This window comes from Cladophialophora immunda (assembly GCF_000835495.1).
Source record: "Cladophialophora immunda strain CBS 83496 unplaced genomic scaffold supercont1.6, whole genome shotgun sequence".
NCBI classification, from domain to species: Eukaryota; Fungi; Ascomycota; class Eurotiomycetes; order Chaetothyriales; family Herpotrichiellaceae; genus Cladophialophora; species Cladophialophora immunda.
Genome location: NW_015622546.1, coordinates 2,732,310 through 2,757,554, shown reverse-complemented (window position 1 = coordinate 2,757,554; position 25,245 = coordinate 2,732,310). Strand labels below are relative to the sequence as shown.

The 25,245-nt window shown below is 52.4% G+C and overlaps 6 protein-coding genes across 6 annotated transcripts; 4 read left to right on the top strand and 2 right to left on the bottom strand.

Annotated features, from left to right (window-relative positions):
• Window positions 1-2,710: 2,710 nt before the first annotated feature.
• On the top strand, window positions 2,711-5,700 carry PV07_10493 (uncharacterized protein). Its single transcript, XM_016397827.1, has 6 exons — window positions 2,711-2,925; window positions 2,975-3,000; window positions 3,056-4,165; window positions 4,217-4,478; window positions 4,570-4,781; window positions 4,865-5,700. Exons 1-6 carry the CDS (start codon window positions 2,898-2,900, stop codon window positions 4,889-4,891), a joined length of 1,665 nt encoding a protein of 554 aa, XP_016245018.1. The 5' UTR covers window positions 2,711-2,897; the 3' UTR covers window positions 4,892-5,700.
• Window positions 5,649-8,374, bottom strand: PV07_10492 (uncharacterized protein). The gene has a single exon (XM_016397826.1). It carries the CDS (start codon window positions 8,247-8,249, stop codon window positions 6,159-6,161), a length of 2,091 nt encoding a protein of 696 aa, XP_016245017.1. The 5' UTR covers window positions 8,250-8,374; the 3' UTR covers window positions 5,649-6,158.
• Window positions 8,375-8,499: 125 nt separating this feature from the next.
• On the top strand, window positions 8,500-10,965 carry PV07_10491 (uncharacterized protein). Its single transcript, XM_016397825.1, has one exon. It carries the CDS (start codon window positions 8,765-8,767, stop codon window positions 10,805-10,807), a length of 2,043 nt encoding a protein of 680 aa, XP_016245016.1. The 5' UTR covers window positions 8,500-8,764; the 3' UTR covers window positions 10,808-10,965.
• PV07_10490 (uncharacterized protein) lies at window positions 10,906-12,388 on the bottom strand. The gene is made up of 2 exons (XM_016397824.1): window positions 12,260-12,388; window positions 10,906-12,208 (listed from the first exon to the last, which is right to left on the bottom strand). The coding sequence occupies exons 1-2, from the start codon at window positions 12,306-12,308 to the stop codon at window positions 11,370-11,372; spliced, it is 888 nt and encodes a 295-aa protein (XP_016245015.1). The 5' UTR covers window positions 12,309-12,388; the 3' UTR covers window positions 10,906-11,369.
• A 124-nt stretch (window positions 12,389-12,512) lies between these two features.
• On the top strand, window positions 12,513-13,733 carry PV07_10489 (uncharacterized protein). Its single transcript, XM_016397823.1, has 3 exons — window positions 12,513-12,743; window positions 12,793-12,861; window positions 12,912-13,733. Exons 1-3 carry the CDS (start codon window positions 12,575-12,577, stop codon window positions 13,595-13,597), a joined length of 924 nt encoding a protein of 307 aa, XP_016245014.1. The 5' UTR covers window positions 12,513-12,574; the 3' UTR covers window positions 13,598-13,733.
• A 1,288-nt stretch (window positions 13,734-15,021) lies between these two features.
• Window positions 15,022-23,524, top strand: PV07_10488 (uncharacterized protein; the record flags this gene model as incomplete). Its single annotated transcript, XM_016397822.1, has 2 exons — window positions 15,022-16,433; window positions 16,482-23,524. Exon 2 carries the CDS (start codon window positions 16,706-16,708, stop codon window positions 23,522-23,524), a length of 6,819 nt encoding a protein of 2,272 aa, XP_016245013.1. The 5' UTR covers window positions 15,022-16,433; window positions 16,482-16,705.
• Window positions 23,525-25,245: the final 1,721 nt, after the last annotated feature.

Below are 25,245 nucleotides of genomic sequence, written 5' to 3'. Positions count from 1 at the left end.
TTTCAGTGATGTGCTAAACTACCGGGTTGAAGGTTCAACTTTCAAGTTTTGACGCCAGCTTCAAATTACCTCTCCATAAGTTCAAGGATGCTGAGATATATGATACCAGCCCTTGGTATATAGGAGCCCTCGGCCTCATAGTTCAACCCCATGATTCGGCTCGATCTGGCCTCGGTTAGGGATCCGGGGTAATTTTTTGTCGCTCCGGGGCCCCGGGCAAGATATCTGGAGTATTAAGATTGTGGAGACATTCCGTTATAATACGAATCGCGGAACGCCCGTATAGAAAAAACAGTTCCGCAGTTCTGTTATGACGTGAACTTTCATACGGCCCGGCGACAACCAAATGTTCCGGAAGGATTGCAATCACTCAGCCTCGATGGCAAGGTTGAGGAAGTAAGGCTGAGCATCGTGTGACTAGCCCAAGTGATCCGCGACCTTTTGGGATCTGTGCCACAGATTACAGAGAACTAAGCACTACAGATCAAGGATGAAGGAAGGTTTATATAACCACAGTCGTTCTCCACAACTTTACTTCGTAGTCAACTTCCTTCTCAATCATACCCCTACATTTCAGGCTTGTGATTGGTTTCGCTTGATCATTGTATACCTCTACTTGATAGTCCACTCACCAGGAAACCTTGATCCCGTGACACACTCGCGTGAAGTGGTTCATAACATGTTCTAGAGGCTATTATACTAGTTAAAGATTTGTCGCTCTTTCATTCCGAGTATTTATATGCCCTATAAGGTAACCAGATATATATTATGATCCGCTATCCCTATGGAGTCACGGCTCAAGTTGATTCCTTGGCAGGTGGGAAGTATATCGTTGTGAGGAATAGGCCTAGGAACAGGCAGGGTGGGCGATAGGAAGAGTAAGTATCAAGAGTGTTAGGTATTCCTTGACGTCGAGTCACTACAAGGCTCGAAGTATGTAATGCGATGATCGCGCGGAATCAACCGCAAGCTTAAAATGTAGGGGTATGATTGAGAAGGAAGTTGACTACGAAGTAAAGCTATGGAATGACTGTGGTCATATAGGCTCTCCTTCCTTCATGATCCCTGGTGCTCTGTGAGCTGTTCCACAGACCACGTTGACGGGTCACGTGTTTCAGCCTTGCCAACGAGGCTGTGCCCCTGCCCTGCCCTTCGGCACTCCTGCCTTTCCCGGTAGTTCCGGCGGTCGCCATAAGTGTTTAAGCCATATCGTAACGAATAGCTTCTACCGCGAGTGTTTTTGGCTCACAACACAGCTTCGGAACCGACCTGCTGAGGTATGAAAGAAATCGAGCAACTAAATTGCTGTATCGGCATCTGACACAGTCGCGCTTTAGTGGCAATGTGTCTTTCAGGTCCCACTATCATTTGAACGTACATTTTCAACACAAAGTGAGCAGATACGAACTATGCCACACACAAAGGATGAAGTTTGGCTTTGCCATGGTAGCGAGAAACAGTGAGGTATCAAGTCACAATGTACGAGCTCTAGGTCTGATGAGGTATGCCCTTTGTAGCAGGCCCATGCGGCCCGCCGCTTACATCCCTTGTGTTTCTTCAACTCTTCGAAATTCTCCGACTTCACCATACAAATTCACGGTCGGGATTTCAGGGTCCATAGCCTCGCTGTGTGTGCTCAGTTAGAGTATTTCGAGCGCTTCTTAAATGGTGAGTGGAAGGTAAGACCAAATCCTTTCTCCCACAACAAGAACCATCTTAGAGGATAACGTACGGGAAAATCGCAATGGGTTAGTCGAACTCGAAGCTCGAGATGATGATGCAGGCGCCATTGAGGCAATGATCCACTCTGTGTATGGGAAATAATAAGACAGTAGCGGGAATATCGAGAACGAACATCTCCGATGGCCGTTCAACGTGAGGGTGCACAGAGTTGCACACAAGTACGGAGTCCCTGCACTCAAGCAGCTCATAGGAGTCCCACCTTATACAGCAGGCCATCTGTGAAGGCGCACAAGACGAGCTTCGGTCTAGCAATACGCGTATATAGGACGTAGCGTCGAAGAGTTCCCTCATGATTCCTCTTCGTCTCGTCGATATGCTTTCCTCGGCTACGGGTTTCGTCAACTTCTTTACGTGCTCCTTTCTTGTAGCCATTAGCCAGCGCTTGGGCCAACAATTCATCTGCAGTAACAGGTCGTCGACCTATGATCGGTGTGATGGAGGCTGCCACGAGGAGGGCGGGCCTGCAATAAGTATGACAGTAGAACGAGTTCTCCAGAACGACGGCCGATGAGAGGAGGTCGCACGGCAGGCGCTCTGGGACTGGGTCGGGAATCCATTTTGTAATCAATGGGAAGGGGACGGGGGGAGGGACGGTGAAGGGTTCGAAAAGGAGATCACCATCCTCAGCCGGACTCAAGGCTAGGGTGACTGGGGGCAAGGGAGACCATTGACTCTTCCTCCAGCGTTGTCATTTTTGATCCCTGGCACGGTGGTGGGTATACAGGGCCCAAAATTACAAGACGAAGTGGGCGCGCGAGGGTGGGTAAGTCAGGGTAAGTGCGAAGGTGAGTGTAGAGTGTTGAGGTTGTTGAGGTGAGAGAGGATGAGGTCCAGAAGTTAGTAGCGAGCGAGAGGGTTTTAAAGCGGCAGGGTCAGAGGTGAGCCGCAACGTGGGCTCGGGGCGGATTTTACTTGTCTCGTAGCGCCAAGACAATGAATGGCAGCGTCGAAAAAGTTGCAGGTTGACCGAGTCGCGAAGCGAGGCCATGGGCAGCTGCGCTTTTTCTGCCCTGCGGCAATTGGATCACTTCACGCAGTGTCAACGAGCGAATTTGCTGTCAAGCCAGTATTAGCCCTCACTGACTAGAGATTATTCTGCTATTTGGCCGTGCGGCGAAGAATTCGAACTAGAAACCCCATCCTGCGTCGCGACCATGAACGGGGACAACTACTCCTCCAGAGGTGCCTTGACCCCCTTCCACTTTGCCTCAGCATTTACTGACCTCTTCAGACACGGGTCGCTCTAGAGAGCACCATGTATGTCATCCTTGCCCTTGCTATATTGCCATTGCGACCACTGACATGACTTCAGGGGTCACGATACGACCGAGACGAGCGCAGAGACCGCGACCGGGACCGGAATCGAGATCGCGGCGAGCGGAGACGTTCAAGATCTCCCCATCACCGTTCCTCGCGACGCGAATATGAAGCAGACTCTTATTCCTCGAGTCGAGACTACCGGGCACGCGAAAGGGAAGACAGACACGGCTCGAGGCGAGATGACCGGGACTGGGACCGAGATCGAGGCCCGAGACGCCGGGACGATGACAGGCCACCCAGGAGGGACCGCGACCTGTTTGATGATCGCAGAGGAGGCAATCGCGACCGTGATCGGACTGGGCGAGAAGACCGCGATGAATTCGCCGCTCAAGCCCGAGGCCGCAAGAACAGTCCTCCTCCCAAGAAGAGGGAACCCACTCCCGATCTTACAGATGTCGTGCCAATCTTGGAGCGCAAGAGGAGGATGACGCAGTGGGACATCAAACCGCCTGGGTACGAGAATGTTACCGCCGAGCAAGCAAAGATGTCCGGCATGTTTCCCCTGCCAGGCGCCCCTCGACAGCAGCAGATGGACCCAAGCCGGTTACAAGCCTTCATGAATCAACCCTCAGGCGGCGCGACCTCCACAGCATTGAGGCCTTCCAATGCGCGCCAGTCAAGGAGATTGTTTGTCCACAACCTTCCGGCCTCCGTCTCCGAGGAGAGCCTAGTGGCCTTCTTTAACCTCCAGCTCAATGGTCTGAATGTCACAAAGGGCAACGATCCATGCACACAAGCAAACATCGCCGAAGATAGGAGCTTCGCGCTGGTGGAGTTCAAGCAGCCTTCCGATGCGACGCTGGCATTGGCCATGGATGGAATCACAATGGAAGAGCACCATTCCGAGCTGAACGGCAATGGGACTGCATCTCCCAAGGGGTTGGAGATTCGACGACCCAAGGACTACATCGTTCCGTCTGCGGATGAGGAAGCATATACAGACGGCGAGATATCTACCGAAGTTCCCGACACGGCCAATAAACTAGCCATCACCAATCTCCCACCTTTTTTGACAGATGATCAGGTCATTGAGTTGCTCAAAGCATTTGGGGAATTAAGAGCCTTTGTTCTGGTGCGGGACAGCGATGCACAAGAATCAAGGGTAAGTTACACCGGTCCTGGCACGCGATTCCTCTTGCTAACGTATCATCAGGGCATCGCTTTCTGTGAATATACAGATCCATCAGTCGCTGGCGTTGCAATCGAGGGTCTCAATGGCATGGACTTGGCAGGCAACGCTGTCAAAGTCACACGTGCCAGTATTGGATACACACAAGCTGCCGGGCTTGAGATGGGCGTCAACGCCATGTCTATGTTCGCCGGAACCACCGCGGAGAACCTGGAGGACGGACGGGTCCTACAACTCCTGAACATGGTGACGCCTGAGGAACTTATCGATAATGATGATTATGAAGGTGAGCAAAGCAGGAAGCGACATACCTTGTCTATCTTCCCCGTTGCCTTTACTGCGTCAAAATGCTAACCAAGCCTTGTGCTGCGTGGTAGAAATCTGCGAAGATGTAATGGAAGAATGCCAAAAGTACGGCAAGATCTTGGCCATGAAGATTCCGCGACCATCTATGGGAAGTCGGCAATCGGCTGGAGTGGGCAAGATCTTCATCAAGTACGAGGAACCCGAAGCTGCCAAGAAGGCGTTGCAAGCACTTGCGGGACGCAAGTTTGCTGACAGGACTGTTGTGACTACGTATTTCGATGAGGTATGTGTTATTCTCCGTGCAGTTTGTTGCCTGCGTTCTCCAATGGGCGGGAAAACCAGTGCTAACCGACGGTGACATTGCAGGCGAGTTTCGATGTAGATGCTTGGTGATGCTGCCGTCCTCTAAAATCAACATGACTGAGCCATAAGGGCAGGGACTCATTCGTGGGACTATCTTCTTTCTCGATCGGTATCCTTTGCGGCACGGCCATTGCAATCTCAACCACCTTCAAGTCGTCGTTGGGATTGTTGAGGGATGACGATCCAACAACGGGTTCCCGAGACACTGTCGCTGATAATACCGATAGGGGCGAGTTGCTTGAACCTTCGCTGCCCTTCTCATTATCTCGCCCTGGAAGAGGTCTCCGGTGGTCTGGCATTGGGCATTTGCGTTCAACATGCGCGGGGGGCACAGGAACCTCAAAAACCATGTTTCTTTTCTGCTTTTTTGGAAGCTGGTTCGCATGTACCCTGGAATTGTGGCAAGGCGGGGATGTCTCTCACAAACAAAAAAAGGGGGGGAAGCTGTAAACGTTCACAAGGAACAACAGACAGGGGGGACCGGGCGTGCACAGGCTCCTCACTGATGATGTATTGGATCAAGTTGGTTCCCTGGGCTGGTGGCTGGGCAGCTCTGATCGGATCGGATCACATCACATCACATCACATATACTCTTTTGATCTTGTTCTCCCTCCCACCCACCTACCCGCCTGCACACTTGTACTTTTAGAACCAAACCGAAGAGAGAAAAAAAAAAGCCCCCTTGGGTGCTGCGTTGCGCCTTTGTTGTATACCAGTACAGTACCGCCTTAGGAGGGGGTATACCGGAGCACCAACGCCGACGAATAATCAAGGAGCCTCTGCGTGTGTATACCGCCGAGTAATAAATATGTGGGACATTCGAGGTTCTGTTGTATAGGCAGGTATCTATCTACATATGCAAGGTATGTATGCAGGTACGCATTTTTATTCGTTTGAGGGAAGAGGAGTCGGTAGGAGTCTCATATCGTGTTTATTTCGTCCCAGATCGCGCACATAGGAGTAAGAGTAGGAGTAACCATCTACATCCCTGCCTCCCCCTGATAGCGTTGCGCAGCGGATGGCCACAACCTCCACCCGAGCCGCGTCCCCAAAGCCGTTGTCCCCGGATTGATGCAACCCCATTTCTAGCCGTCCTGTCATGCACTGCTCGTGATCATCTCAATCCATCTCGGCGTTGATGACAATGTTTGCCTCTGGTCGCACGTGGCATGTCCATTCATGCATGTCTCGTGCTGCACGCCCGCCGGTTCTATTCCTGGCTGCCCTGCTGTACACGAATGAAGGAAGGACGACAAACAAACCTCCAGATGTGACTCCGTGCACATGTGTATCCGTTTACTCATCATCAAAGATCAGCTTGGTGATCTTGCCCACTGCAATGGTCTGCCCTTGGTCTCGCAGCGTGAACCGTCCCAGCTGCGGATAGTCCTCAAACCTCTCGATACAAATCTTGCCGGCTCCGCTCGTAACCTGCAATCTCGCAATAATGTTCTGTCCCTTTGCGGCAAATGGGGGCGGTTTCTTGCTCTTGCGTCCTGTTTTCGGTTCGAGTTTGTGAAGCAAAGCCGCAAACGTAACTTCTTCCGTTGCGGCGTGTACGTGTATAACGCAGTTAAAGCCGGCAGAGAGGATGGATTTCAGTTCCACGATGTTGATCTGTGCCTCAAACTCTTTGACGCAGTGGACGAGACGTTTGGGCGAGCAGAGCACGAAGCCCGGCTGGATGTCTTCTTCTTCAATGCCCCGCAAGCGCATGCGCACTTGGTCACCGCAGGTGGCGTAAGCAACTTCATCTTCCGTCTCGCCATAGAGGGCCGCAATGCCAACTTCCTCACGGTTCGGCATCATAACCAAGGTCGAACTCTTTTGAACCACACCGGCTTCGATACGCCCTTCGACCATGGTGCCCATGTCTCTGTATTTGGCGCCAATGGGCATCATGAAGGGTGCATTGATGTTTCGCTGGATCTTTGCCATGCCGTCCAAGAATTCCAGGAGAGAAGGCCCTTTATACCAACTCGCGATGTTCGGAGGGATGCGGTCTCTGACATTGACGCCCGTTTGCGCGGAGATGGGCATGAAGGTGGAGTCCAGGCCGATTCGCTTTTTCAGGTATGGTTTCAGTTTGCCTACGATCTCGTCGTATCGTTCTTTGGACCATTCCACGGTAGGGTCGTCCATTTTGTTCACGGCTACGACCAGCTCTTTGGCGCCCGTGGTTTTGATCAGCATGGCATGCTCTTGTGTCTGTCCACCCTTTTCGAACCCGGTTTCGAATTCGCCCTTTCGAGCAGAGATAACCAGGATGGCCACATCTGCTTGAGCCGCACCACTCAACATGTTCGGCACGTACGTTTTATGACCTGGCGCATCGAGGATCGTGTATCTCCGTTTCTCGGTTTCAAAGAAGCCTCGGCCCACTTCAACTGTCTTCCCCTTGGCTCTTTCTTCCTTATTCAAATCCAATACCCAAGAAATGTACCAGGTTTCTCGCCCGGCATCTTTAGCGTCCCGCTTATACTTCTCCAGAGTACGCTCATCAACCATGCCTGTTTGGATGAGCACCTGGCCACCGAGTGTGGATTTGCCGGCATCGACGTGGCCAATGAAAATTATGTTGACGTGCTCCTTCCCGTACATCTCTTGTAGGACTGATGCGTCCACATCGGCTGTTTGCGATTGTGCGACTTCATCTGCATTTCGTTGTTTTTTGGCATCTGCCGGTGTGGGGGAAGACTTTCCTGATGAAGGCGCAGGGGACGTCTTCCCACTGATTTTTTCGCCGGTCTTCTCGACAGCTTTCGCCGCAGCAACCTTGGCTCCGGCTTCAGCTTTTGGGGGAGTGGGCTCGTCCTTGGTGGTGGGAGAAGCAGGTTTCTTAGGGGAGGCCGATGCTGACGTTGGGACACCGATCGAAAGGACCTTCGCTTTGGGAGGTGCCGCAGCAGCTGGCTGTGGTTTGGGTGCAGGGGCTGCAGGGGCTGCTTCAGCCTTGGTTGCTGGAGCGGGGACCTGTTGAGTTGGGGCAGATGCAGGCTGGGTGTCCGACCTCTTCGCAATACTTATGGGAGCGCCTTGTCTGGGTTGAAAGCCGCCGGGGGTCTGATTGTAAGCGGCAAATTGGCCGCTGCTATAGCCTTGATTGTAGCCTTGCTGCTGCTGTTGCTGCTGTTGATATTGAGGATATTGATTGTATTGCTGGCCGTACTGGGGGTATTGGTTGTAGCCTTGCTGTTGCCCATACCCATAGCTTTGATAGCCATTCTGCTGGTATGGCTGTCCCGGTTGGAACGTGGCAGCACCAGGCTGAAACGATGCGGCTCCAGGCCTGAAAGTGTTGGCATTCACGCTCATATTCTGTGTCTTCTTTGAAAGGTCTTCCTCTTGCGCCGCTGCGTCTTCCCAGGAATCAAAATTGCCCGCCATCTTCGAAAATGCTTGAAAATTCGACTGATAGGAATCGGAAAAGGGCTCCTGAAGAAGAGAAGGAGCGTACGATTACAGGCGGTGAGTCAAAGTCAAGTGGAGATCAAGAACTGAGCCTGAAGGAGTAGACTGCGGTTTGGGTTCATTATTTGGAGGGGCACTTTTGGGTACAGAAATTTCCTTGGCAAGGCTGGGCTGCGATGATTTCATTGCCCGCAAGGCTGCAGTCTCGCGCGACCCTAGGTCCAAGGCGTCGATGGTTTTCTTCTGCAAGATCAAATCGTATGGATACTCAGGTATGTACAACGTACGACACACTCTACGAAGACCAGGTCCTCCCTCACCAAGTCCTTGACCCCTGTGTCACCTCTGCAATAGTAGCCTCGGAAGAACGTGCCACAGTGAAGTGCCTCTTGCGTTATGCTCCTCTCTCCTTCTGCTTGACGCTGTCATCTGTTCTTTAGCCCTAGAAAGTTGACATTCAACGAGAGCATTTTATTCTGTACTCCGTGGTAATGGACGTCTTTCTGGGAAAAGTGACCCAGCAGGCGATGAATTATGCCATCCGCTCAGGAGTCACAATCACAGCATCCTACGCCATCAGACAATCGGCCAAGCTCCTCAACAGCACACCGAAAAGCAACGTTCGAGATGAGTTGTATGCTTTGCAACAACGGCTTCAGCACAAAATCCGCATCGTCTCCCCAGCGATCGACATGATCGAGCTAATTGCGGCTCGAGGAAACACGTCTCTAGAATCCGCGGTCTCCCTCACCAAGGAGCTGCGTATAGAGATACAGTCCTTGGGACAACGGCTAGCGAAAGCAGCGGAGGCTTCCGAACAAGCTGCTAGGAAGACCAGCAGACTCAGCAGCCAGGCCAGAGTTCCGAACGAGTCGGAGTTGACTTTGATTGTCAAGGACATCAAAAAGCTTCTCGAGAGGATTGAGGATGCTGTCCCTTTGATCAATCTCGCCATCACCACGTCAGGTGCAAGCCTCTCAACGTCACTACCTCAGTCTGTCTCTCCCTCACGACTTCTACAAGCCAGCACTTTCCTCACAGCAGGCGACACTCAGTACACCATCTCTCCAAATCAGGCTGTGCAAATCGGGCCCACATTCACTCTTACTGTCTACATGCTATTTGCCGGCCATGACCGGCCCCAGAACGAAGAAGAAATCCGAGAGACGACTTGGAAAGAAGCCATTCACAAAGCAAGAGTCAAGCTACGCAGGGTTCCCCTCGACGTCGTGCTCGGGACGGGCTCCGGATCTGATGCTATCCCTTCCGCCGATATCTCTTCTCCTTCCGTAGTCCCAGAGACAGAGACTGATCTGCCTGGCTCGACACCAAGTATCCGCGCCGATGCCCGCGCCGATGAATATGCTTATCAAATGGTGATCATTGAAGACTTTGAAGACGACCGTGTCCACGACTTTGAGGACGATCAGGCTCGTCCGGGCCCGTTTGACGATGTCAGACTCGCCGGCATCCGGGAGATAATCCCTGTCCACGAGATATCGAAAATATTCTATGCTGATACGAGCAAAGTCTTGAACATTGGGAGTGATGCGGAGAGTAATCACCCGGTGTTATTGTTGAAGAGAGACCTCTATGCTATCCCACCCAGACGAATGGCGGAGAGAGACAGTCCGCTGGGACCTGGAGAAGGCGATCAAGATAGCGAGCAAGATCAAAGCCTAGTAGCGGAGCTGCAGGGAAAGCTGCAGGAACAGCGATATGTCGAAGACCACACCGATGATCCCTGGCGTTTCCCACCGTCCCTCGACCCTGAATGGATCGCGTTTGAAGTGTACACGGAAGCCGAACCAAGTGATTCTGAGTCCGACATCGAAGAGGAGTCCACCGATAACACCGGGTCCAAGGGCAATTCTACGCCTCAACTCACAAATTCAATGGCAAACATGCACATCGCCTCGCATGCCCAACCTCCACCGCAATCTACCGCTCCCCCCTGGGCCAACTCTATCCGGACCTCCTTATCACTGCTCGAGCTCCTTTTGCGCCTCACCTCGCTGCAACAGTTTCAGCAACAGTCCCACCTCTCAATCACCGACGAACTGCTTACTTTCTTCCTGGAAGAGAGCGCGTCGACGGGTGCAGGAGGCGACGAGAAGTATCGGCAGGCGCTGAGGGCTGACGCGAGGAGGAGAGTCGGGTGGGATCCGTACGATGAAAGCCCGGTCAAGAGGAGGGGCGAAGAGTACCAGTATCAGGGCGGGTACTACGAAGGAAGCACGAGTCTGAGGAGTCCGCAGAGCGTGAATACGAGTGCTGGAGATGGCGGATGGGTCATGAGTCCGCCGAGAAGCGCGGGTGAGAATGTCAGTGCACCGAGACAGGTCACGATGATGTCGCCTAGCCCGTCGCCAGCGCCGTCGCCGATACAAACCCCTGGAAAGGCTGGGAGGGCCGGGTGGCTGAGGAGAGAGGGTGGCGGTGGAAGCAGGAAAGGGAGTCCCCTGCGGCCGCAGACCGCATTGACGGACGAGGGTATCGGGACGAGTCCTGCAAGCGCAATGAACAAGGCTTGACGGGGTCAGCACCTCTCTCTGCAAAAGGAGGATCAAGGTAGACAGACATGAGGAATTCGAACAAAGATTCGCGGCCTCTCTAAACGCGGGCTGGTAGAAAAAGAGATGGCGCCTATTCGTTCACACCGCTGTAGAAAATGCGAAGCATAGCTTGAGACAATGCATCCATAGTGCATACGATTCCTCGAGCCTCTCCTGACTTCCATAATATCTAAGTATTCTGCGACTACATTTCCTCTCGCTGTGGTATCGGGCATGTCATTCTGCCGTCTAGAGAGGATGTTGTGTTCTTGGGCGCGGCGCGATCACGGCGCTGCCGGCTTTTCAGGATGTTTCTATTTAGCAAACGTCTATACCCTTCGTCTCGGTAATCTTGACGGATTTGCTGAGGGGCTGTGTTGCATAAATTCCTCCAGAAGCGGCTTTGTTGCAGGTTTCATGCCCAGTTCCGTGGAATAGAATTCCCGATGTATGCCATACCATGAGCGAATATTTTGCGCCCTCCGCATGTTTATGGCGAACGATGGTTTGTAAAGTTAGATCTGAACAGTGTCCCTGCAGCTCATCTTACCCCCATCGATGCTCGGATCTGCATGATTTGTGCCCTTTCAGTCGGAGAAAAGGAATCGATTGTCCTCTGATCCATAGCGAGGACCTGTTGGATCATCTCTTGATGAGACAGCTGAGGTTGGGCGGGAGGCTGCTGGGGTGGCTGTTGTTGCATCGCCGCTGTCGGATATTGCTGAGGAGGTCTGGGAGGAATCTGACCAGGCATCATGGCCGGTGGAAAGCCGGGGTATTGTTGTGGAGTGGGCTGCGGTGGAGGGATGCTGGCTGGTTGAGGTGGTCTCGAGGCTTGTTCAACGACTTGTGCCAGTACTTTGGGGTCCACGAGATTCATCAAGATTAGAGCCTGGAATATGGCATAGGAGAGTTGTGGTGCGGTCTTGAGGAGGGAGGTGGCTCTTGCAGGATCTGAGATGGCCAGCGCCTTCATCTGAGTGAGGACATCGAGTAGCTGTGGCGGCGGAAGTGTGGCAAGGGTCTGGGAGATCGCATCGGTTGCCCTGAGGTTTGGGGGAAGATCTGTCCCTTGAGGCAGTGGAGGAAGGGCATTTGCGCCAGTTTGTTGGTATCCATCCGCCCCAGCGCCAGCAGTCTGCTCGTAATTTGTTGGAACCGAGTCTTTCTCGTTGTTGTGAGGCCAGTCGACGCGGATCTTACGTCCATCGATCTCGAAATCATTCAAGTTCCTAACTGCGCTGGCCGCCTGGTCCGCATCCTGGAAGTCTGCAAAACCGAATCCCTTTGATTTACCCGTGTCGGGGTTGGTCATCAACCTGAACTTGACGACCGTACCGACTTGACTGAGGATCTTGACAATGTTCTCCTCGCTGAGATCTAAAGAGAGTCAGTCGTTTGAACGCGCAAAGTTGAGTGTAGAGGTCTCACTGAAGGGAATATTGCCCACGAAGACGCTGCGACTTTGTCCGGGAGCCATTTTCGGCTGCACACAGTTCGAGGATATCTAACTAAACTTCCCAATCGTGGCAGCAGCGGCGTCGAGTGGTGTGTAGATAGTGGTGGCTTGAGAGAGAGGGTGGGTGGTAACATGCACTCCGTCCTGCATACCAGTTAAAAGCGGCGCCAAGCTCCCTGCTTCTCCGCAGCTCGAAAACGGAAAGCTTGACTTAGATGGGAGCATCATCGACATTGCCTACCAGCTCAATACATTCACAAATTTGCGTTCTTAACAAAGGCGCAAAGATGTCCTACGATCCAAGGGAGCACTTTCAGCAGATCCAGCGGACGCTGCAACAGCGCCGTGGCCAAGGCTTTGGAGGTCTTCCGGGAGGCGGCGCTGCGGGCAGAGGCATCTTTGCTTTGATCAGTCTTGGGGTTGCTGGTGTCGTTCTGTCAAATTCTCTATTCAACGGTAATTCTGTCGAAATCTGTGTTTATCAGTCTGTACTGACGATACACAGTCGAGGGTGGTCACCGCGCCATCAAGTATACGAGAATATCCGGTGTTTCAAAGGAGATCTACAATGAAGGTAAAAGAACGGACTCTATTCTGTAGCCATGGATCACTGATGCGGAACAGGCACCCACATCCGAATACCTTGGTTTGAGACGCCTGTTGACTACGACGTTCGAGCGAAGCCACGAAATGTCGCCTCCTTGACAGGGACAAAAGATTTACAGATGGTCAATATTACATGCCGTGTCCTCTCGCGGCCACGTATCGAAGCGCTACCTCAGATTTACCGGACTCTGGGAACAGACTATGACGAGCGCGTTCTTCCCTCGATTGTGAATGAGGTGCTGAAAAGTGTGGTTGCGCAGTTCAATGCGAGCCAGCTCATCACGCAAAGAGAAAATGTTGCAAGATTGGTCAGAGACAACCTTACGAGGAGAGCGGCTCGGTTCAACATTATGCTGGACGACGTTTCCTTGACGCACCTCTCTTTCTCCCCGGAATTCACTGCTGCGGTTGAAGCCAAGCAAGTTGCTCAACAGGAGGCACAGAGGGCTGCTTTCGTGGTCGACAAGGCGAGGCAGGAGAAGCAAGCAACCGTTGTCCGGGCCCAGGGTGAAGCCAGATCAGCGGAATTGATTGGCGACGCCATCAAGAAGAGCAGAAGTTATGTCGAACTGCGACAGATCGAAAATGCTCGCAATATTGCACAAATCCTACAAGAAGCTGGAGGAAAGAACAAACTTTACCTTGACGCAGAGGGACTCGGGCTTAATGTCCATGCAGGCGAAGAGGCTCCTTCAAAGAAATAGGACGATGACTGTGCTTGCAGAGAAACAGCTTTCCTACTGACAAGCCTAATTGTATTCTGCATACTGAACAGGAATAGCTTTTGAAGGCAAATGTAACAATTCTTCACTCGGGCAAACATTGACTGTTTCCGCTTCATTTCTTCTATGCTCGAGGTATCGTTGTGTATTCTGAGTCTTCCCCCCTCCTTTCAAACAGTCGATTTGTAGCAGTATGGCTCCTGCGTCCTTTGATTCGAACGTTGCCAGTTGCAAATCTGACGGACCACGGTCTGATGTTCCTTTCGATAATGCAACGCCATTGATATAGTGTCAATTACGGGCACATGACAACGATCCTGGGAAGAGTTGGCCTGAGAATTCATTCCACGAGTGTTGCAATGTAACCTCTTATTGACTGTGGTTGTGTTGTTGACTTTCTGTGAATGTGCTTGCCTTCTCATCAATGTCAACAAGGACCTCGATTGACTCGCAGACGTCGCTGGCGCTGGAGTCACCACATCTTTTGTGGCATCTGTTCTTCTAGTTCTTTGGGGGAATGAGGTCCGTTTGGCGTAGCGGCGCGGTCTTTCCTGCGGTACGTTCGCAGGCCGAAGTGTCTCTGTTGCGGAGTCTCCTGAGGTGTTGGCTCAAAGTTGACTCGAGCTTGTTGCGATCGATTCTGTCTAGAAACCCGTCCGTAGCTCAGCGCTGTGCTCGAGTTCGACATAAAAGAGTGTCTGCGGTAGCACTGCATAGAGTAAAATGGAGAGGACTTCATCGTAGTGCCAAGGGTAGGCCCGTCCACATTCAGCCGCCCACGGTCGACAGTAGGAGAGGTGAAAAGACGAGAGCGCGCCACGCCCACACATAGCCTCTGCCCTTGCGCCAACACTCCTTTCGAGTTCTCACTTCAATCTTCCTGCGTTGAAGCTGCTGCCCAGGTGGCTCAACACTCAGACTTCCTCGACACATTGCCTTGCCTGCCAGCATCCCCCTTCTCCCAGTCGAGAACCCAGATATCTTCTTCATCCAGCGCCCCTCGTCGCCTAGGTCAAGCGGACCGACGAGGGGCGCTGGCTTCTTTGACCTGGCCTGCGACAACCATCCTCATCCTCATCGGTCATCGCTCAATCTCTTCCCAACGATCACCGATTGCCTCGATGCTCAAGTCCTCCCCAACCCCTTCGGGGGAACGCCTCTGGTAGCAGAGGCAAACGCTATGTATATAAATTTATGGTCACAAATCTGCGACTCTTCCACTGTGAGTGATACCGCCCAACAGACACCGAATCGCATCTCAGTCTGCTCATGCCACTCAGAAGTTCAATGTCATCCCAGCTCTTGGTTTCAGGCGGAGGTCTCTTCGAACGGGTGCCAAGAGACCCACTTCAAGGACATCAAACAGCCAGTCGTGCGCTCTTTCGCAGGAACAACAGCGGCAGCAACACCACCAAGCCACCACATCCTCGACTCCGTTGAGCTCTCTCTTCCGCAACCTCAGCGCCCTGGCGTCGACGGCGAGTTCCAGGCCACCCATCCAGTGCTCATCGGTTCGCTTTTGTTATCTCTGCCACAATCCGCATCTCAGGGGCGGCTCCGGCCGCAGTTGGGCGCTCACAGAATGCCCACAGAGCACATCACAGTCCTGCAAAGCGTGCGAAGCCTCTTGGTTCCCTTGGGATCTGGAACCGGGCCTGAACCGGCATGATCATCGCAAAATCAACCATGACGCAACTGACGAGAAGCTGTTGGGTTCAGTATCGAGTAACCTTTGCTTGCCCATGCTCCACAATGCTGGCGATCGATGAAAGCAGAGCCCCGTCATGGGCCTTTCATTTTCAGAGAATAGAACACCGGAGCCCTGAATGAGTATGTATGGGGTCTTGTTTAGATGGCATTTCCAACCGCAACCCACAGTCCTCTGCACTGGTCTCTCATCCGCCATCAGCCTTGCCTACTTTCTTCGGGGGCAGAGGAAGCGTACACAGGCTTTGTTATGACGATGTTTGTACTGGCTGGTGGCAAGCAAATTAGCCTTTTGGGCTCTTTGCTCACCTGGCTGCTGACAGCAAAAGTTGGCTTTGTGAATGTCAATATGATGTCGGTCAGCCCATGTGGATTGCGAGCCACTTTAACAAGATCGAGGATGTTCTTCTCGTCGGCACTGTGCTTCCAAGCTACGGAAGTTGTTGTCAGCCACAAAGACACTGGGTTGCAAGGGAGTTGGACCAGGTGTGGGCAATAGGTGCTGGCACTGTCGCTTCTGCTCCCTCGATTGATAAAGAAGAGAATAACAACCACGACCAGATCCTTTGAGATGCAAGGACGTTTCTGCGTTCAAGACAAGATTGATCAAACAGTCTAAGGTCAGGTTATTCAGCGACAACGCCGAGACAGCGCTCATGTTTGATGCTTGGCCGACAAACTGCGTCTCCGGGGTGGAGCGTAGAGCACAAAGCACGATCCACGATAATGTTTTTTAAAAATTCGCTCCTCATCTGTTCAGACTCAGTCATCGCAACCATCATCCGAACGACACCAGCATCTACGCTCTATCCCTTGGAAATCCTCGCCTCCTCGATCAGCACCTTCCAGAGACTTCCTCTCTTCGCCGGGAACGTTGTCCTCTTGCTGCTTCATTCTGTTTCCTCACAGTCCAAATCTCCTGCCTTCAAGGCACAATCATTACGAGATTCCACTTCCAGAAGGCACAGCAAGCACCTGAGACTAGCAAGGCATTCCGCACCACCAAATCCCTCTGATACAGAACCCTCTTGCAACCTTCGTCCAGTCTTGAAGAGCAGTCCACATCTTGTTGCCAAGCTCCGACACACTGTGCCAGAAACATTACTGGAATGTAAGTTGTTTTCAAACTGACCTTGGGTTTCTGAACTGACACATGTAGTTGCTGCATATCGCTTCTACCATCGGATATCTCAAGAACACACCTCCGAGCCCGCGAAATTGTCAGGCGTGATCTGCACTGCGGAATTTAAGTGAAAGCTTTCCAGACGTGTTCTCAGATAAAGCGTGCACATTTGTCCTTCAAACTTGACCCTGTGTTGGAAGTCCCTGGCAATAAGACTCTTGGTGACAGCAGAAAGAAAAGTTCAGCAAGTGTTGCGTCTCATGGACAACATGGCTTCCCACCAACCCCATGACAACAACATCAGTCATGATCCTCAACACCAAGCACCTGACACTGTGGAGCCACGAAGCAATGTGAACAACCAAGAGGCAGTTGAGCAGGATGATGTCCCTAGTATCCCGCCCATGTCAACTCCTACACAATCTGCAAGAGGATCTCCTGTCAGCAGATCAGAGTCACCCGAGTTACGCACAGCAAAGACAGGTACCAAGGCACGTGATGAGATACTAGAAGTCTCTGCCGGGAAATATGCCAAGTACAACGCAGCGACAAAGGTGTGGAGGGTGTGGATCAAATTCAGAGACGGGGCGTCAACAGAGTCCCGGATGTCAAGAAAGCGAGTTTACGAGGATCTTGACTTGGCCTCCCCAGATACCGCTAACACCCCAACTGCACAAAGTGCTGATAAGGGAGAAAAGCCAAAGCCGGGTCAGAACGAACTTGAGCTACTTCGACGCGCCTGCATTCCCGATGATGTTGAAAAGTCAAAGAATTCTCCTGTTGTACAAGCTCTCCAACGTGACCCAGCCGGTCGAGATTCGCTGCCAGCCGAAGAACAAGCAGCAAACAGCGATGGAGCGAAGAAAGATGACATGCCCGACACTCAACCAAGGGAGCACACAACCAGTGGACAAAATTGTCTTGACGCCACGGCCCCTCCTCTGTCGGATATTCACCGCATTTTCGACCTTATAACCGAACAAGCTGTTGGCGAGGGTCTGCTCGAGGCATGCAAACCTTTCGGGGATGGCGGCGTCAGAGTACTCACGATGTGCTCCGGCACAGAGAGCCCATTTGTCGCTATGGACCTTGTCCGAAAGTCTTTGACATCGCGAGGGGACGGCGAAAGATTCAAGTATCAGCATCTCGGCAGTGCCGAGATCGAGCCTTTCAAGCAAGCGTTCATCGAGAGAAACTTTAGTCCGCCTGTGATCTTCCGCGACGTCACGGAGTTCGGCCCACATTCACAAAACCCAGACAGTGAAGATCACCTGCCAGTCACCGCCTATGGAGCACGCTACAAACCTCCCGCCGATGTCCACATCCTGATCGCCGGCTCATCTTGCGTCGACTACTCCGCTTTGAACAACGCCAAAGGAGAGTGGAAAGGGCAACGCGGCGAAGGAGAGTCTGCAAGGACCCTTGACGGCATTGGTGCATATGCCAAGATGTACAAGCCAACCATCCTCATAATTGAGAATGTCGAAGGGGCTCCCTGGGAGGAGATCAAAATCTTTTGGCGTAAGAAAGGGTACGAATCTGTGGCGTTGAAGCTCGACTCCCTGGATTACTACCTTCCGCAAACCAGGAACCGAGGATATCTGCTCGGCATACACAAAGAGCGAGCCCAGGAAATGGGATTCGATATCGAGGAAGCTCACAAGGAATGGATCATGCTGATGGCCCGTTTCCAACGCCGTGCTTCATCGCCATATTGCGACTTCATCTTCAGCGACGACGATCCACGTCTACTGCTTACCAAGCTCACTGGCGACGAGAGCAAATCAAGAGGAGGCTCGACTGACTGGGTCAACTGTCGCAAGCGGCATGTGGCTGCTCGCGTGAAAGATGGGCTGGGAATTGGTACACCATTCACCAAGCGCCGTGGACATACGGAACCAAAACTTGATGATTACGCCGACCAGAGGTGGGCACTTGGTCAAAGCAAGAGAGTTCTTGATGTTCTTGATATCCATCAGCTGCACAATGTTGTTCGGCGAGACTTCGATATGCGATACAAACACAGAAATATCAATGTCTCCCAAAACATCGACCGCGACACAGATCGTCGCCAGTGGGGCATCGTTGGATGTATCACGCCTAGTGGCTGTCTGTTTGACACTCGACGAGGTGCTCCGTTGTCTGGGCTCGAGATACTCTCATTGCAAGGATTCCCAATCAGAGAACTAGACCTCGGGAAGCACACCTCAAGGCAGCTTCAGGATCTGGCTGGAAATGCAATGTCGACCACAGTAATTGGCGCAGCAATACTGAGTGCTCTTATTGCCTGCCATAAAACTTCCGGAAACAATTCCAGCATTTTCCCGGCCTACATTGACCAGACAACGGACAATACCAATACACCACGCGACTCTTCTCCAGAAGTTCTCGCTGGGAAGACCTTGAAAGCGGAGATCGAGAAGCAAAACCTGGAAGATATTGTCGAAAAGTGGACCAGTGCTCACAGTGCACAGTCTCTGGGAGAGATCGTCCGTCTCGCTGTGGACCTCCAGCCGCTGTGTCTTTGCGAGGGACTCAATCGACGCACCAGACACGAGCTATTATTTTGTCCAGAGTGCTATTACACATGCTGCAAAGGCTGTAACAGAGACGCGCATGGGCACCAGAAACTGAGCCACCTGACGAGCCCACAAGAAGACCGTCCGCTTGCGAACACATTTGTAAGCTATTTGACGAGCCTACTCCCCCCAGTCCTACAAAACCGACGCCCGCACAGCTCGACACAACTCTTCAACGATGACATCTTCAAATCAGCCAGGGAGCAAGTCTTGGAAGCCCTTGAAAGCCAGGTGCAATTTCAGGAGATCAAATTTGAAAGCTCTTGGAAGGTTGTGTATGAGTCGACGAGTTGCCGCCTAGAGCTCGAATTTGTCCAGAAGCGCTATCTTCGTGACCCATGTTCAGACCATGTGCAATCAGATAAACCACAACTCCATCTGGACGCGACCCCCAAGTGGCTGCTGTTCGCCAAAGCTCCAGCAAATGAGCCAGCAAATAGCGCGATGCGAGATTTGTTTCGTCATCCTGTGGCCAGAATGCAACCTGGTACAAACCTCTTTGAAGGCGTCTGGGAATATTGGGACGGACATTCGAAAGACTTCAAACTTCATGTCATAGGCAAAGGCGGCCAAGTCAAGTCATGGGAGCAGAAACTAGGCATCGAAGCCAAACCGTTTGCGTTGTTGAACGCTTTCTCAACTCTCGAAGTCAATCCTCCAAGTGGTTTCCAAGTGCAACAATCATCAGTATTTGATGAAGTCGTTGGGGAATACAAGCTGCTCCAGAATTGTCCCGCGCCCAGTGGCACTTTGCACCGAAGAGTGGCCCAGTCATCTTCTCAAGCACCAACTTTTCTGTTCCTGAAGTCCGGCCCTCTGAACGATCCGAGCCTTGATCGTGTTGTGTTCTCAACTCAAGCATGTCGACGAGACCTAAACGACGACAAAGCCGTCCTGGCAAGCCTCGACGCTTCTTGGAGACCTGTTGCTACAGCAGAACTGGCCAGGGGTATGGAAATCGACTGTGAGGTCACGAGTCAATGGTCAGACTCTCAAGGACAGATTCTCGAGATACCAGATGACGAAAACACGATTCATAGGTGGGGTCAGACTCCAAGCATGAGTCCCATATCTCCCAAGGACTGTGCACAGAGCCACTCGACAGTTTTGCTCCTGGACTTGAGCTTTGATGTGAATGCCGTACAAAGACTACGGTGTCGCCGAGACCTCTGCATTGATCTGGAACGGGAACCTGAAGCATTGAGCGAATTTGGATGGATCCTATCACACGCGGCCAACATCCCTCAACTAAGCCAGGGTTGGCAACCCATCAACGACCTCGAGATTGCTACGTGCACGGAATGTTACCCTCCGGCACCCTCGCTCAGATGGATTCTAAAAGGTGACAAAGCCAACGAAAGAGTAAGCGCCATTGAGAGTCCACTGGAAGCGGCGAAGTATGAGCGCCTTCTGAAAATGAGACCCAAGCCTGCAATCGCACTCTTGCAAAAGCTCGACGACAAAACGATGCTGAACATAGTGGTCAACGTCAAGACACTAGCCCACCGCGCAGTCACACAGCTATTGCATCCCGACCAGACCATCCCTGTTCTCGAATCTCTGGAATGGCGGATAGATTCATATGACCGCTTTGCACCTCCCCAAGAGTTTACCACTCCACAGCTTCTGTCCAACGAGCAAGACCAAGTAGACCCGCAGATAGACATTGACTTACGCCTCAAGCGCCAACTGTGGCCTACGCAATCTCGCGCCCTTGCTTGGATGTTTGCACAAGAAAACAGCCCGCCGCAATGGAATGAGACGTCATTGGTCGAGTCTTGCCTGCCTGCACTGGGATGGAGACTAGAAACGAAAGCTCGCCTACCAAATTCGCAAGTTCGGGGTGGCATTATCGCCGATGAGGTAGGGGCAGGAAAGACCACCACCTCTCTCGCCTTGGTAGATCTAGACTATGAACGGTCTGCGACAGCATTCAAAACTGACTCTCAATCGACCAAATTCCAGTCCGACGCCACTCTGATACTGGTACCTAAAAATATTGTCAAGCAGTGGGCATCTGAGATCGCCGAGACTCTAAAATGGGAAAAGCTGGATATCCGTCGCTCACGCCCAGTAAAAGGTCCTTATTACATTGTCGCCGAGACAACAGCACAACTACAGCGGTATTCTCACGATCAAATCCGCTCGGCACGACTTGTCTTGGCTCCATGGGACATGTTCCACGAGACAACTTACTTGACGCATTTGCGCAAGATCGCTTGCTCTCCTTGCGTTCCAGATGACCCTGGTCGGGCTTTTCAAGAATGGTTGAGCGTAGCTCTGTCGAATCTGGGTTCGTGTGTCGAAGGATTGAAAGAGGGCAAATCTGAATTCTGGACCAAATGGGCTGAAGTTAGATCGAAAACAACGGCCGGAGCGAAATATGAGCGATTTCAAGGATATGTGACGCGAGCAAGCAACAAAGCCGTCATCAAAGCAGAGCGTGAAGCCAAGAAAAAGAGGGCAGCAGAAAGCACTAAGGACGATGATGATGATGCATCTGAAGAAGGCTCAAGCAAGCCTCAGCACAATGCACCCACATCCAAGAATCCCCAATCTCGGTCAGAACCCGATACCAACAACATTGATGAGACCGACGCAGGATCAGAAGACCAGGATCAGGAGAAGAAACAAGTTCCTTCAAAACAGCGTCGAAAGGGTGTTGCAAAGACTGCCGCCAAAGAACCTGTGATCACAGCTGAAGAAGTCCTCAGTAAGGAACTGGATGACTTTGAAAAGGATGAAAAAATACCTGTCCTCCTGCACATGTTCGCATTCCGAAGACTTATTGTGGATGAATTTACCTATATCCACGGCGAGACACTGCTGTCGCTTCTACAACTTGATGCATCTGCGAGATGGCTGCTTTCTGGAACACCGCCGATCCACGATTATGACAATGTCAATACTATGGCAAAACTGTTGGGTACGCGGATTGCGGCTTATGATGAGAAGGAAGGGAAATTTGAATTTGGAAGAGATCGATCAAGAATGATCAGAGACAAGTCCGACGCACAAGAATTTCATTCATATCAGGACATCGCTTCCCCAGCATACAAGAGTCACGTGTATGGACTTGCAAAAGAGTTTTCGGCAAAATTCATTCGGAAGAACGAGATTTCGAAAAAGGGTCTTATTAGACACAGAAGCCTCTACGAATTCCAGCTCACTCCTTCCGAGTCAATCACGCATTCGGACGTCAAGCAACTGGCAATGGACCCAGATCGAACCTTTAACAAAAAGACCGCAAAAATCAATCCCACAGAAGATCTGGAAGAACCCGAATTTGTCCAGACGCTGACGAACTTGGTCGAACGAACGAGCGGGCCACTTGAAGCTCAATTGTGCTCGAGTTTGATGCTAGAAAACGTCCGAAGTGAAACAGCCAAAGCAAAAGGCCAGAGTGACGAAGAGGTGTTGGAAACCCTTGTCGAAGTCGAGGTGCAGAGATTGACCAGTCTGGTCAACGAACAAAACGAGTTTGTCCTGCACAGAACTCGACGACTCTTGCAAGTCCTACGAGAACTCTCCTTTCTCAAGAACGAGGTGTCAGAATCGTCGGCGGCAAGTTTTGCCAGTTTCACGCAGAACGCCGCCAATGGCAACTTGGCCGACACCGCGGCCGTTGAGATTGTGAAGCTCCTCCTCGACTACTCGCAGGAGAACCCACTGCAGCCGAGTCTTCTCCTGTCAAAGGCCGGCGGCGGCGAGACCTCATTCGATCTGGATGAAGTCAAAGACGCCACCGTTGGCGTCAAAGAAGTCGATTTGCGGATGGCCAGGGTGGAGAGCCACCTGGAGGTTCTCCTGCGAGGACTCCGTCGACTGCGTTTCCTGGGTGTCGTTGTGGGCGCCTTCGAGAGCACTTCGCCTTCGGGCGAATGTTCGGCATGCGGCGAGATGCCGTTACACAAGGCAGGGCTTTCGGTCGCAACTCAATGCGGCCACCTCCTGTGCGAACTGTGCCTCTCGAAGGAGTGCTGTGAGTTCCGGGCGGCTGGAGACGTCATTCCAGTCGACCAATTTGAACTCTGCGCAACCTCAGGGGCTCCCGGCTCGGTGGCGGGAGCCAGAATGCGGCTCGCCGTGGCCATCATCAAGACGGCCACCCAAGAAGGGGACTCGGTCCTGGTTTTTGCCCAGTGGGAGGGCATGAAGAACGCTTTTATCAAGGCGTGCCGCGCGGCGGACATTGTCTGCCACGATGGCTACCAGGGCGCTTCGGCGCGGACGGCCGTGGAGACCTTCCGGCAGCAGAATCAGCCTGGCGTCCTTGTTCTCAAGGTCGACAGCCCTGACGCTGCCGGTTGGAACCTCCAGGTCGCCAACCATGTCGTCTTCCTGGCGCCCTTTGTGGCGGGCGAGGAGGAGCGGAAGGCCACTATGGCCCAGGCGATCGGGCGTTCATGGCGACCAGGCCAGAAGAAGGACGTTCGCGTCCATCTTCTGGCTGCCATGTCCACCATCGAGCCGGGCATGGTGGTCTGGGAGGGCGAGTAGGCGGTGGAACGGGCGGGGGTGGGGGGCTTGTGCGGGTTCTGGGTGCTGGTGGCTGGAAAGCGGGAGGAAGGGGAAGGGAGGAGGAAGGGACGGCGACAAGGAAGGCGGCATGGATGGAGGGGGGGAGGGAGGGAGGGAGGCAAGGGCCTCGACGTGTCCAAGTTCTTTTTTTTTCTTGTTTTGTTGAAAAGTGAACAATGCAAGATTGAACCATATCCAGAAGCGTCTGTCGTCTGTTTCTCGTGCGCTGAGTGCATCGTGAGTCGCAATTTCCTGTGAGCTTGTGAGTCGTGTCGGCGTCCAGTTCCATCGTCTCGTGCAGCCATCGCTACGCCGTTGCGGCCATGATCGTGCGCTGCTTCCAGCTATAAAAGGGCTGGCATATTTAGAGCGGCCGTTGACGGGCCATTCGGTGCCATGGTGAGTTCTTGTTTTACATGCAGACGAACGACCGCTCTGCACATGCACTATTGACCATTTGACCACCGATCTGTTGTATTCGTCCTCCGCTGGCATCGCCCAGGACGACTTATCGCGTTCGTCCGCCAGCGAGGGAACGCACCGACTGATACACTGCCTTCGTCCTCCAGCCCCATCGTCATGGGGACTTCTGTGGTGAATTTGTCCTCCTCGTGTATCGGGTATGGACGTATTAACACGGTCGTCCGCCAGCGAGCGACGGACCTGTGATGAATCGCATTCGTCCTCTTTCCTCATCGCCATCAGTGACGGATATGAGGAATTCGTCCTCTACTGCCATCGCTCTAGACGAGTGAGGAGTCGCCGCCCGCTCATATCATCGTGGACCAGTTGGTTTGTTCGTCCGCTGGGCTATTGGCCACTTGATATCGTGTATCCGTCCGCCGGTCCCATCGCCCTGGAAAAGTTAATGGCTTCGCTCTCCGTCCACAATATAATTGCCATATCGATATGTGGTTCTCTACTCAAGTCAGTCCAGAGCAACCATGTGTTGCACTCGGCCTCCGCTTATATGGCTGTGAATCGCTCGGTGCGCTGGATTCATCCACTACTGGCACCGCTGTACACTAATTGTTACGACACGTTCGTTTTTCTCTCATACTGGTATGGTACAGCTGGTGCGCAGTATTTCGACCCTTGTGCAGATGGTTTCAGGTTTCACCAATCTTGAAGGGCCTGTATCCGAGGCTTGCAGATGGCCCATACATCTGCTTCCTACGTCTCTGGTTCACCACCACACCCAGTAATGCCTCGTTGAACGCCAACTCATGGGATATAATCAGACTCCATGCGCAGTCTGAATGGTTGAGTTGTTGGGCACAAAGGCAGTCTGGCGGGGAGAGCTACACCGCATGCCCGCAGCACAGTCTGAAGTGTTGCTGTGCTCTTGGTGGCATTTTCATTGCGGGTGGAATCTGTTTGTTATAATCGATTATGATCGCTATGCAGAAAAACCGAGCATCGCCTTGATTCTGAGCAAGATCTTCAGTCTTTCAACTTCTCTTCGGTGCTGGTTATGTGTGCTGACTTCGTCTCTGTTCAGTCTGCTCGTCTCGGATTTGCGCCGATAGTGAGCCCCTGAAATCGACTCAGCCTCGCGATGGTGGTTCGGATCGGTCACATGACATGAACACGTGATAAGGCTTTTGTTTGCAATGCCAGATCCCTTCACCCTCTTTACCTACAAGTACTTGTATGTACACCGTGAGTTTCAGAGGACGGATATACACAAACGCCCCAGA